The 14,343-nt window shown below is 31.0% G+C and overlaps 2 protein-coding genes across 2 annotated transcripts; both read left to right on the top strand.

Moving 5' to 3' along the window:
• The first annotated feature begins 2,676 nt into the window (after positions 1–2,676).
• Positions 2,677–3,393, top strand: LOC115720502 (uncharacterized). Its single transcript, XM_061109682.1, has 2 exons — positions 2,677–2,765; positions 2,811–3,393. Exons 1-2 carry the CDS (start codon positions 2,677–2,679, stop codon positions 3,391–3,393), a joined length of 672 nt encoding a protein of 223 aa, XP_060965665.1.
• Positions 3,394–6,268: 2,875 nt separating this feature from the next.
• Positions 6,269–9,486, top strand: LOC115719221 (pre-mRNA-splicing factor 38). The gene is made up of 6 exons (XM_030648172.2): positions 6,269–6,632; positions 6,715–6,836; positions 6,938–7,028; positions 7,477–7,615; positions 7,741–7,811; positions 8,908–9,486. Exons 1-6 carry the CDS (start codon positions 6,343–6,345, stop codon positions 9,365–9,367), a joined length of 1,173 nt encoding a protein of 390 aa, XP_030504032.2. The 5' UTR covers positions 6,269–6,342; the 3' UTR covers positions 9,368–9,486.
• Positions 9,487–14,343: the final 4,857 nt, after the last annotated feature.

The raw sequence follows: 14,343 nt of genomic DNA, 5'->3' as shown, positions 1-14,343 counted from the left end.
ATAAAGATTAATCTTAACTATTTATTCTAAAAGCTCAAACTCAAGAACACTATAGTAATGTCAAAAGGTAATTATTGTAAATATAAATAGTCAGGAAAATAACGAACACAACCAAACAAGAACATTTTCTACTGTATTCAATTAGTTATTGTCCAGCTGTATTTTTCTGTTACATTTCAATTGTAAGGTCTCTGACCAAGTATTGTATAAATAATGTCTCTTCTCAGCTGAATTCAATTGAGCTTTCCCATTCTCCATTATTCTCTCTCTCACTCTCTCTCTCTCTCTCTCTCTCTCTCTCTCTCTCTCTCCCCTCCATTTCTTGCTCACTCTATTTTCTGGTCAAGTCCCTTGTTTTCAGTGTTCTTGCATTGTATCAGACTACCGGTCGACCAAAAGCACCTAAAAATCTATAACCCAATGAAACTCAAGAAGCTGCACCAACCGCACTACCAAACACAAATCAAAACAATAACGTTACATTATAATGTAGTCTATTAGGATACAGAATAATCATATTACAATTTACTTGGTCAAAATTATAAAAAATACCTTTAACACATAAATAGGATCTTAAATTCAAATATTCACATATAATATCACGTACTAAACTATATAATAATATAATTTCTCATTAATATTTACTTAAGTTAATTAAGATTGTTATTCCATATCATATTTTTCAGAATATTACAGGAGTTTGTTTATTCATTTCAAACCAAATTTTACACGCCATAATCATCATTTTTCCAAGATTTCATAACTATATAACAAAATGTCTTTTATGTAATGTAGTCTTTTTGGCTTAGTAAGAAAGGGTAGTCTAGGAGTTTTCATATCGATTGTGCAAATAAATGGACACTAAAAACATGGGCATTAAAATCTTCTCCATAACTACATTGAGTAACCTCTCCATCCAAAATGTAATTTGATACAATCTTGCACTATGTAAATATATATATATATATTTTGTTTCTTAGATGAATTAGATTTTTGAAGGATAAATTTCTCATTTAATTTTTAATTATTAAAAAATAAACTTTTTTCTTTTTTCAAAAAAAAAAAAAAGAAAGCCAAATTACTAGTTTATGTCATTGCTCAACAAAATTGGAAGAGTTTATTTTCCATTCTACTTTTTTAATTTAAGTGTTTCCGGCAAAATTCTATCATTAATTAATAGTAAACAAACAATGAGTGAGTTTTTTTAAAAAAAAACTATTAATGCTAACTTCTTTTGTTCAAAATGATAAATAATTTTTCATTAGTCAAATTTTTTAAATATTTTTTTAATAAATTCAAAGAATATATTTTATTTTATTTATTTATTATTTTTTTTTTTGAAGGAAAATGGTAACTTTATTAATAAGAAGATTCAACCACTACAATAGAAAGAAAACCAGGAGGAACATCATCCTCACTAAAAATACGATCTGGATACAAACATGAGCTACGAGCAAGACAATGTGCAGCTTTGTTTACAGAACGTTTAACAAAATTAATTGAGACTAACGGCAAATCGGCTAAAAGAGAACGACAAACCGCCACCTGAAGGCCAAAAGGAGAAGGTATCTCCACCGTGCTTTGGACTGCCTGGACAACAACCAAAGAATCGGTTTCAAGGTCAACCGGTCCCCAATGTTTCCTCTTTATCCAACTCAAGGCCTCCTTAACCCCTACCAATTCAGCCATAGCCGAATCCACACACCCCACTCGTAAAACTGTGAAGCCTTCAATGAATCGACCCTGAGAATCTCGGGCCACCCCTGCCGCTCCAAATCGACCATCACTTGCAAAGATTGCACCATCGACATTAAATTTAGTGTTCCGAAATTAAATTTTTGTTAGCTATATAGGACGAAAAGTATAATAGATTGGCCATAACTCATATAGTTTGAGAGAAATATTTAATATTTGTAGTAAGTGATGTTACAATTTTTTTCCGTTATAATTCCATAACAAAAAATATATATTTTAATAAATAAACTATCTGTGGAGTTTTTTTTTTTTTTTTTTTTTTTTTTTTTTTGTAATTTTTAATTTTCTACCACTAAACATCACTTAGTTGGGTTTTCTTCTTAGTTGCCTCAAGCTAATGACAACAATACGTATCTTGGTCTTCCGAGTACTATGGGAAGGAACAAGTCCGTTGTTTTGGGTTTTTTAAAGAATAGGCTTCGAAAAAGGGTGGAGAGTTGGGATACTAAAATGTTATCTCGAGCTGGCAAGAAAATTTTAATCAAAATCGTGGCTCAAGTATTGCCTAGTTATGCAATGAGTGTGTTTCTTTTACCTTTGAAAGTTTGCCGAGTGTTGGAAAGAATTTTATGTTCGTGTTAGTGGCGTTCTTCTCCAAATCAAGGCAAAGGTATAACTTGGGAAGCTTGGGATTGGATGGTGGTTCATAAGCACTCTGGTGGGATTAGTTTTCGGTGTCTTCATGATCACAATATAGCTATATTGGGGAAGCAAGGGTGGCGTCTTCTTACTAATGAATCCTCGTTGGTTGGGCGTATTTTTAAGGTAAGGTATTACCCTCTTGGATCTTTCCTTAATGCAAGCATTGGGAATAACCCCAGCTTTGTCTGGCTATTTGAGAGCCAATCCTTGATCAAGTCTTGTGCTCGTTGGAGCATAGCTAATGGCTCTTTGATGGATGTGTTGAACCAACCATAGTTGATGGATAAAGATAATCCTTATATTACTTCCACTCATCCTGCATTGTTTGATGCAAAAGTATCCCAATTAATGGTTCCGAATGAGAGAAGGTGGGATGAGGATATTCTTAATGATCTTTAATCTGATGTTGACAGAGAACATGTGAGGGGGGTTGTGATCAGTTCGTCTCGCGAATTTCATTCTCGATACTGGTTTTTCGAAGCTTCTGGTCATTATTCAGTCAAAAGTGCTTATAAGAGGCTTCAAGTTTTGAATGGTAGATGGTCTCGAGGGGATAATTTGGGGCTGTGGAGGAAGCTATGGAACATGAAAATTCCAGCAAAATTCTATGTCTTCCTTTGGCGTGCTTGCCGCAATAACCTCCCAACACGTATTAGTCTGAAGGTGAAGCAAGTTGATGTTCCTTTGTTGTATCGTCATCGTCATTTAGAAGATGAGACTGTGGAGCATGTGCTTGATGATTGCTCATTTTCTCGTCAATGTTGGCAACATTTTAACTCTTCTCTCTCGGGTTCTGCTGGTGCGTTGTTTTCTGACTGGTTTTTGAGTATGGCAAGCAATTTTTCTTCTTCTAGTTTGGGCAGTGTTGTAGTTATCTGCTGGGCATTATGGAAAGCAAGGAATGAGTTAGTTTGGAACAATAAACAGCCGCTTGCAAATGTTGTTGTGCAGTCTGCATTAGCATATTTTGATCAATGGAAAAGTGCGAAATCTTAATCTTTTGAGAGTGATTTGCCTACTGGTGTGATCACTTCTCCTCACTGGGAACCTCCTCGTTTGAATACAATCAAAGTCAATGTAAATGCTTCAATTTTTGCTACTGATAAGAGGTTTGGGTACGGGTGGTTGGCCAGAGATCATGAGGGTCGGGTCATCTTTGCTTCAGTTGTGGCGCACCAGGTTGTTGTCGAGCCTGTTATGGCTGAAGCCATATGGCTTTCAGCCATATGGCTCAAAGAGGTTCTAAGTTGGCTTAAAACTATCGGCTTTCCTCAAGTTGTGGTGGAGTATGATTGTCAAGTGCTTATCAATGCTATTCAAAATAAAGTAACTATGTATTCCCCGTTTGGATTATTAGTTGCTAATTGTGTTTCTTTGATCAATGATTTGAGGAGTGTTTCCCTTTTCTTTGATAAACAATATGCGAACAAGCGGCCAACTTTTTGTCTAGGAATGTCTGTTTATACTTAGGTCGTAGTTAGGGGTGGGCATCCGATCCAATCCAACCTTTTTTTCCTCATCCGATCCAATCTAATTAGTAATTGGATTTGAAAAATCATCATCCGATCCAATCCAATTAGACTTCAAAATCCAATCCAATCCAATCCACTAATTGGATTGGATCGATTTTTTAATTGGATATCCAATTACACACCTAAATTTCAATATTAGCTTAAAAATATAAAGAAAAATACGTAAAAAAAACTAAGTATCATTTTTTATTTTAGTTTAATATTTCATAAACATACTATTCTTACAAGTGTATTGTAGCTGAAAGTTTTAAATAATTAAAACAACAACATTTCTAAGTAATAAAATAGAACAAAACATTATGAAAATAAATGTACTAAACAATCAAGTGTTACAAATTCAACGTACGAAAAAATCTAATAAAAATATAATAAATATTTATTATATTTTTCAATATTTTTTATTATGTGAATAATTTTTTTTATATATAAATATAATTGGATTGGATCGGTTTTTAATTGGATTTTGAGATTGACATCCAATAACCGATCCAATCCAATTAGAATCCAACTTTTAGCATCTAATCCAATCCAATTGTAATTGGATGTCCAACTTTTTGTAATTGGATTGGATTGCATCGATTCGGTTCAATTGGATTGAATGATGCCCACCCCTAGTCGTAGTTATAGTAAGGGGTTTGTCCCTATTGATTTGCTTTAATAAAACTACCATTTAAAAAAAATGTTAGAAATTTTGAAGGATTTTTTTTAGTGATTTTGAAGGATTTTTACAGTGATTTTGAAGGATTTTAGATCATAAAATTTCTATTAATAATTTTAGTTCTCCAAATCTTTTGATGAATTTTCATTTTCTTCATGTAGCATAGATTTTTTTTTATTTCTATTTTTCAAATTACTTTGTTTTAGCATGGGTTTTCTTACATATATATACTAAATAAAAATAACCATTTTTTAGAAGATATATAATAATAAACCATTAACATAACATTAGTAGAGTAGGTTTCATCTTTCCAAAAAGATTTTTTTTTAATATATATATAGGAGAAATCTAATGTACTCTCCTTTATTTTTACCTCATAGCATAGGGAAGTTAAATGCACCATTAACAATAAAGAAAAAATATTGTATATTTGATATTGGTGCACTCTTTTACAGCTGATTATTTCTTAAAAAAAGAAAAAAAAAAAAAAACTGCTTTATCAAATACAGCGGCATGATTTGAGGTTGAGCTTTTTAAAAATTTCATAAGTTAATTGTAAGTTATTAGTGACTATAAATTATTTATAAGTTTTAAAAAATTATGTAAATATTTAATATATTTATTTTTTATGAATTAAGCGTTTACATATTATAATGCATAATTTGATACTCGAACTCAAGACCTCCAACACACACGCACTCTCCTATGCCCACTTGAGCTAGCCTCAAGTGGTTTAAATATATAATATTTCAATAACAATAATATATATCATGAAAAATTAAGATAATAATTATTAAAGATCTAAAAACACAAAAATATACCAATACTAAGTGTCGAATTACATATTTTAAATTAGAAATGCATTTTTTTTTTTAAATAATAATATTTTTACCTATAAATTTATGACACTACTAAATAATGTCTCCTATGATAACGGAGTGTTGTTGTGTTCATCTAATCCAATCCGCACTATTTTGCTCATAGATTCGTACTAAGTGTGAATTTCATATTTTGGGTCCAATCTAATTTGCACAATAGCTCAAATTCAATCCAATTCAATCAGTACAAATACAGATTGAATCGGTTATTTTGGATTGGTTACTTTTTAATATTAAATTTTTTTATATTTATAAAAAATATTTTTTTTCTTCACATTTGATATTTTATATTGATTAATATTATATTGATAGCAAAGTTAGTAACTAAAACTATTTTTGAAAATAAATATCTATATAAAAAAAATTAAACTATTTTTTTAAAAAATAATAATAATTTAAGTTAAAAATTAATATTTTTTTTATAAATTATTAATATTATTTTATTTTTAAAATAAATATATCATTAAATATTATTATAATGTATAAAGTTTTAATTGTATACAAGCAGTCTTATCGTAAGAGTATACACCTTATATCATAATAACCACACGATCTAAAATCAACGGTTTAAAAAATTCACCCAGGTAGGAAGCTTTTCTTAGTCTACCATGTGTCTTCATATATATAAATCATACTATTTTTTTTTTTTTTTGAAAGCACATAGTATTTACCTTATTATCTATCCAAAAAAATTATTGATAGAACAAAATCTTACAAAAAAATATATAAAATATATATTTTTCTAAAAGAAATTGAAAAAAAATATATATTTTCTAGATTTTTTTTTAAAAAAAAACCATTTAAAAGGAAGAATGGGCGTGTCTCTGGTCCCTCTACCCTCTTCGGGTTAGGGTTCTCTTCTTCTCTCTCTGTAAACATGGCGAACCGTACGGACCCAGCTGCGAAGAGCATACGAGGTACGAACCCTCAGAATCTGGTGGAGAAGATTGTGCGTTCAAAGATTTACCAGAACACTTACTGGAAAGAGCAGTGTTTTGGCTTGACAGCCGAGACCTTGGTCGATAAGGCTATGGAGCTCGACCACATCGGAGGAACCTTCGGTGGAAATCGCAAACCAACTCCTTTCATGTGTCTCATAATGAAGATGCTTCAGATCCAACCGGAGAAGGAGATTGTCATCGAGTTCATCAAGAACGACGATTACAAGTAACTTCATATACCTTTCTTTTTTTTTTTTGGTAATTGGGTTTTCGCCATTGTTGAAAATCTTTAATGTGTGTGTGTGCAGATATGTACGAGTTCTTGGTGCTTTTTATTTGCGTCTTACTGGAACTGATACGGATGTGTATCAATATCTTGAGCCTCTTTACAATGATTATAGGAAAGTCAGGCAAAAATCACCTGATGGAAGTAAGATAACCATGTTCACTTCTCTTAAATTTTTCCATTTTTGTTACTTTTTCAGTGTAAAAATCACCAATAATACTTATTTTGATTTGATATATTTTCAGGGTTTTCATTGACACATGTGGATGAGGTTATTGATGAGCTTCTTACAAAGGACTATTCTTGTGACATTGCTATGCCGCGTATTAAAAAGAGGTGCTTAGTTTCATTTGAGTATTGATCTGATGAGTTTTTACTTTTTTAGAACAATCCATTGTGAAAATAATTAGAATGGCTTCCCAATTTTATTGTTTTCTTGTTACTATTTAGTAAATTCTAAGCCTTTGTTTAAGATTGTGAAACAAAAAATTGCTAGAAAAATGGTTTAAAAAACTTATCTGAATTTCATTTTATTTCTCAAATAAAAGGTCCATTTCTTAAATTTTGTACAGCCCCATAAAAGCTAAACACGGCCTGCAATGAACTTGAGTATTGATAGTATTGATCTAAGCTTTTAGAGATTTAGAACAATGAGTTCTCTCTTAGTATGTGTTGATCAATCCATATTGAAAATAATTAGGATGGCTTCCCAATTTTACCAATCCATAGTAGAGAGTTGTTTTCTTGTTACCATTTAAATGATTGTGTACTTTTTGTGTATTAGATGGACTCTTGAGTCACTTGGCTCGTTGGAACCTAGAAAAAGTGCTTTGGAGGAAGATTTTGAAGAGGAGGAAGAGAAAGAGGACAACGAACAACTCGATGATGATGATGATGAACTTGAAGATGAGGGACATGAGAAGGTTTGTGTATCTTCCTTTTCAAAGAAAGATCTGCTATGTTTCCTTTTTCATTGATATCATTAAGGGGATTTTTAAAATTTGGTGTTGTTATTTCTAAACTATGGCTATTTATTTTATTTCTGCAGGATTATTATCGTGGCCGGAGTCCCGTACGAGACAGAGACAGGGATAGAAGACATGATAGTCACAGATATAGGTATAGTCTTTCTTCATATGTGTTTCTTTCCCATTGTTGTGTTTTACCAGAATAATGTCAATTTCTTGTTGAGTTTAAGCTTGTCTGTAAGTTAGAAGATTCCCTAGTCGAACTTAATCAATTTTTAAGAGTGTCTGGGTCTGCAAGGATTAGTATATAATTAGGCCATATCTCTCGAATCTTCGGTTTAGACCTTTCTGTAGGCACTTTTTAACTGGATGGTTCTTTTTTTACATTCATTCAAACCGAACACAACCATTGCCTCATCTCAACTTTTCTTTCCTAACAAACATATTTGGAACTCAGATAAAGATTTTAGAAAGGAGAGACAAAAAAAAAAACAAATCATTTCATTTCATTTCTCTTGTCTGGATCTCAAACTAAAAATGAGTTTTTTTTTTTTTCTCTTTTTAATTTGGTTTTTCTCTGATTTTTCTCAAAAATAGACAATATTCAATGAAGTCTATTTACAAATTTTTATAAATATCTTTTCTTCAATCCGTCCCTTGCCCATTTCTCTTATAAATTTTTTCTTGTGGAATTCAAGTTCCAAACAATGCTTAAGTGAAATTAATTAACTTCAGTGCTTACATAGCCACCTACTGGATTTTCCTTTGTTCAAACTTCAAACATGAAGGTTTATAATTATTCCATGTTTTCCTTGGGAGTCCAACATTGATGGTGGTGTGTAGATTTCTTGAGGTATTTATATCCTAATCCAGATTGGACTCACAAACCCCATAATAGGGTGTTAATGGAAGCTGTTATCAATTGTTTATAAGTCTAACAACACTAGTTCACACTAGTATATCAATTAGTTGATAAGTCTCCACGTGGCATTTAAAGGCCTCTGTGGTTCACCATTGCTTCCTATAATGAGTATCATATGATCCCTTTCAGGTTTCTCTGCACTGGTAGTGTGCAGTGAGAAGTATGATGGATCGTACATCTTTTTTCAATGTTTTCTTAATCTCTCATTCTCTCTAAATACTAATACATATAAATTATAATCCACTATGTTTGGTTGTTTGTGTCAGTGTTTTAAAGAAAATGGATTGAGTATCTGATCTTAGCTGAAATGACATGTTTTTTGCAGGGATCGAGATTATGACAGAGACTATGATAGGGAGCGCGGACGTGGGAGAGACCGGGACAGAGATAGGGACCGAGACAGAGACAGGGATCGAGACAGAGACCGTTATCATCTCAGAGATGAGAAGGATTACGGTCGTGATAGAGATCGAGATAGGGATTGGGAAGGTAGAGAGCGGGAAAGACGAGACAGGGACCGTGGTGGTCGTCGTCGCAGCCATTCAAGGAGCCGAAGCAGGAGTAGGGATCGCAAGGATCGTACTCGCAAGAGACATGCTCGCAGCAGCATTAGTCCTAGAAGACGGGATGGAACCGAGGCTACTAACGGCACCGGGGAAGAGCCAAAGAAGAAGAAAGAGAAGAAGGAGAAGAAGCCTAAAGATGATGGAACAGATCATCCAGATCCTGAGATTGCAGAAGCCAATAGACTCAGAGCTTCACTTGGTTTGAAGCCTTTGAAATAGTTAGTAAAAACGCTAGAGTGCTACTACTTGAAAACTTGTTTCTTCATTTCAACTCTGTATATCTCAATTTGGAAATTTCAAAGCCTAATTCACATGCTTATATATAATTGTTTCTATAATATTTTGAATTGATAATAATAAGCCTAAAAAACAACAACAACAACAACAACATGAACAATTGTTACTAATTATATATTTTCATTAAACTATATAATTGAAATTAATAACAATTTTATTAACTAATATAATGCTAACAATAATATCTGTTTTTCATTCATGGAAGGGGCTCAGGTAGTAAAACGCCATTGTTATCGTACTGAAGAGTACCTGAAACATTCAATGGTTTGCATTTTCCTCCCATTAGAATCCTCTTCTTACACAACTCAACACCACCACAATCTCTTCTACCTTTCTCTGAATCTTCATACTTGTTGTTGTTCAGTCTCACCTTCCGACGACTCTGAACCACTCCCGACGATACCCTAACCAGTTTCCCCGATCTATCTCTCTTCGCCATCACCACTACACCATTAGCACCGCCTCTGTTACATCGACCGCTAACAGTCTCAGTGGCCGAAGGTAGAAGAAGAACTTTCTTAGTCAGTTTAACCGACCTCATTTTCTTCGTAAGCAATCCGGAATTTTCCCGAGAAACGAAGGTGTTGGAATCTCGATCATTCTTCGTAGTGGTGTTCTTCTTCTTGGAGCGGAAGACATGAGTGAAGATGGAACCAACTTTGGTGGAGAGAAGGTTTCCGGATTTGGAAAACGACGTCGTTTGGTGGTGGTTGGTAGCAGTAATGTTATTATTATTAATATTATTGGTGTGAGAGTGAGTGGTACCACCGCCATGAAAACGTTTTGGAATGAGTAGTTTAGGGATGTTGACTCTTATACTGGTTTTACTGCTAGGAATTTTGATATTCATCAAGTATGATGATGATGAAGATGATGAATCCTTTTTCTTCCCTAAGCTAAACCCTAAGGGAATCGCACCACCACCAACGCTCCTATGATTAGTAGTGGAGGAGATGTTCTTCACTTTCATTTTGTGTAAGAGGTTGTTGTTTGGCTTCCAAGAAAAATGGAGAGAAAATGAAAATGAAAATGAAAATGAAATGGAAAATGGTTTTTGGGTTTTTAGTTAAGTGTGAGAGAGAGAGAAGATGGAGTGGGTGGGTGAGACTGTGAAAACTGAGAAGTAGTTTTCTTTTTATTTATTTATTATTTTATTATTTATTTTTAATATATGAGTAATATATATTTATATATTTATATATATATATAGGTGGATTTTATTCACTTGGTGTAGACAAAATAGTGGAGAATTTTTAGGGGGAGAGTAAACCGATTCAGCTCTTCTTTTTTTTTTCCCTCCAAATTATAACCTTATTATTATTATTTTTATTATTATTAACTCTAATCTTAATTGTTGATTTGAACAATTGTTTAGTCTATGAAATGAGGTGGACTTAAAATACGGCCTCGAGATGTTACAAATTTGAAATTAGACATTATTTTATTAGTTTTGAAAAAAATAATAATAGTATTTTATAAAAACTAACCCTAACTCTTAGGGCTTAATTGTCACTTTATTGTTGTTATTCTACTTGTAATTAGTGCTATAATTTTGTGCGTGTTCGACTGGTTTAGCCTATATTATTTGTGATTTTTGTAATTAGTGCTATAATTATGTACGTGTCATGTTTAGGTTTGTGTCGTTTTTTATACACACTCAAATTTGTATTTTATTTTTTTTTACAATTAATGAGATAATTATAAATTATAGTTTTTTTATAGCTTAAATTATTTTTATATAATTTTTTAATAATATTTTACAAAACATAATATAAAAATAATTAAAATTACTAAAACAAGACAAACATTATTAATTATTAAAATTTAAATTTTTACTAATAAATATTTATATTATCATTAATTTAAAAGATTTTTAACATGTTATACATTCGAGCTAGATTATTCATGCTTATTTGCTGTGTTTTTCAAATTTGTCAAGTTGTGTGTTCATATTTTTTTTTTTATCATATCTTGTTCAAGTCTATATATTCGTGCTAGTGTCAAAAAGTCCAAATAAGACGAAAATTACAAAATAAATTTAAGAAAGATTACTAAAAATTACTAAATCTCTCTTAACATAGATAACAAATTAACTTTATTTGATTTGATAATTTAGTTGGAATCCACATATAGAAAAGACTCTAATCATGATAGAACAATTCATTTTTATTGGCAAATGATGTCAATTATTCAAGAAGATGTTTGGTTTTGGTTTTTTTCTATTTTTGTTTAATTAGTATTACATCTTATTTTTCAAAAATATTCCCTTTTAGGCTTTAACCGCACAAATTTCCTATCTGTATGCTAATGCATATATATGTAACTTATAAATCTTTTTTTTTTGATAATATTCATAGGGAAATTTACAAAAATACTGGAATTTGAGTTAACTTTTACAAAAATACTGTCACACGGAAATCTTTTCAAAAATACTGTGTTTTTGTAAAACACCAGTAAAACACAAAGCAGAACAACTCAAAACAACAGTAGAACACTAGTAAAACACCAGTAGAACACCAGTGAAAACTTAATACGGTATCTTTAAAGATGAAACTTATGAAAAAACACAGTAAAAAAGTTAAAAATTCCGCCTAACAGTATTTTTGTAAGAAAATAACAAAAGTTAGTATACCATGTAAATTTCCCTATTCATAAGTATATAAATCTTTTAAGCAAAAGCCAAAAGCTAATACTTTATTTGGAAATTACACATTTTATGATTTTTTCTATAATATGTGCAAAAATATAAACTTTTTTCCATTACTCTTTTTTTTAATTATCATTATTATTATGTATTTTCTCATAAATAACTTCAATAAAGTTAATACTTTATTGGAGGAATTTATTTATCCCTTCATAATTAATGTGTTCTAATACAATTATAGTTTTTTTGGTCAAATTTTCCAGGCTTTTCAAATAAACTTTTTGGATAAAATGATCTCTCCATATTGTTTTATTTCTTCATATCCATCACTTTTCAACCAAAAAAAAAAAAAGAAAAGAGAAAAAAAAAACACACACACACAACTTGAGAATTCGAATTTAAAATGATTCATACTAAAATACACAAAATTTACAATGAAACCCAAGAAAATACATTAGTTAGAGGAAATTTTTATTTGTATGAGTTTTAAGGTATAGTTTGTAAAAATATGATTTATTATCAAAAAAAATATTTTATGGGATTTTTTTTTAAAAAAAATAAAAATATGGAAAACGATATAAGATAATTGGTTACCCATTTAGTTACCCCAAGAGTACCTGGTTACTATTCTTTGGTTTTTCAATATTTTTCAACTTTTTATTGAATTGTTCTCATGATTTTTTTTTTTAAATATATATTTCTATACTATAAAATCCTATAGAAAACTACCGATGGTTTATCAATAGAAAACTACTGATATTTATTTTTGCTTAGTTTTTTAATTGATTATCAATGATTTATCGATAGAATATCAGTGAATTTTCGATGATTCTCTCTTGTGTGATTAATTTTAATATTTTTTGCTATATTTTGTCCTGAAATAAAATAGTATCAATATACTATTAAAAATTTACCAAAAATTTTCAGTCTTAAATTTGGTACAATAATCATCAAAATAGTATCAATAAACTATTGAAAATATATAAAAAATTGTCATCCTTATTAAGAAGATATCGGTGAATATGAATAATCAAAAAAATATCGATAATTTGTTAAGAAACTCAGTTTGGTGAGAAAACCAAATCTCACCATTTCAAAGAAAAAACTAGCAAAATAACATCAATAGTAATACAAACAATAACCACATAGATCTATAGAAAATAAACAACATACTAATTTAAATGTTTAAGAAATTTTGAACAATACTTACCCATTATTAAGGTGAATGTGTGTGATTCTTTTTGATGATGAGTAGGTGCTGCCATCCACCGAGATAGGTCGAGAAATAGGGAAGAGAGAGAGAGAGAGAGAGAGAGAGAGAGAGAGAGAGAGAGAGAGAGAGAGAGAGAGAGAGAGAGAGAGAGAGAGAGAGAGAGAGAGAGTGAGAGAGAGAGAGAGAGAGTTGTGTGTGATTAATTGTGTTTTTGTTTTGGCTAATTGGTAATTTATCCCCCTGAACTTTGACATAACTAAATCGTGCCCCCTGAACTTTTTTGGCCATTAAAAATTCCTCCCGAACTATTGAGATTGTTAAATTTAAAAACTTTTAATTTACCTAAATATCTCAAAGTTCTAGACTTAAAACCCAACTATGGCTCTCACCTTTACTTTATGACATTTTCTTGTCCAAGATTAAGCTTTTGGCAACCTTTTTTTTTGGTAATATGCATTTCTTTAGAGCCTTTTATGGGAATATTGGGTTAAAGATATACACCTTACAATTTACAAATGATATTTCCAATAGGCAATTAGAAAAAAGCTTGGCAAATTTTGAAGAGAATAGAAGGCACTAGTAGTTGTAATATAGTATCACTATAATATATTATATGTTTATTGATGTAATTAAGTATTTAACCTAACATATTTTAACTTAATAATTATTATAAAATATCGTTAACCATTCACAAAATACTACTTCGTGGTAGTACCAAGCACTACTATTATCTTATAACAAAACTCGGCTTAGAAAGATTAGAATTTATCACCTCATTAACTTTCCCTAACTTTTATCTTCCCCACCATATGACTTTCAAGGGAGTTGAGTTGTCTAAATATGTGCCTATATATACTCATATTTTGTTAGCCTAATAGGCCAAAATTTTGGGACCATTATCCTTTATCATAAGAGTGGGGATCTTGATTATGAATGTCATGAAACAAAGATAATGCTTATAACTTGATTGAATATAAAATTTGCCCCCTTAAAGAAGAACACCATAGTGTTACAAGTTAGCTCTTGGTTTCTCAAATAAGT

Source organism: Cannabis sativa, chromosome 2, assembly GCF_029168945.1.
Source record: "Cannabis sativa cultivar Pink pepper isolate KNU-18-1 chromosome 2, ASM2916894v1, whole genome shotgun sequence".
Classification (NCBI taxonomy): domain Eukaryota; kingdom Viridiplantae; phylum Streptophyta; class Magnoliopsida; order Rosales; family Cannabaceae; genus Cannabis; species Cannabis sativa.
This window is presented reverse-complemented; position numbering and strand designations above follow the sequence as displayed.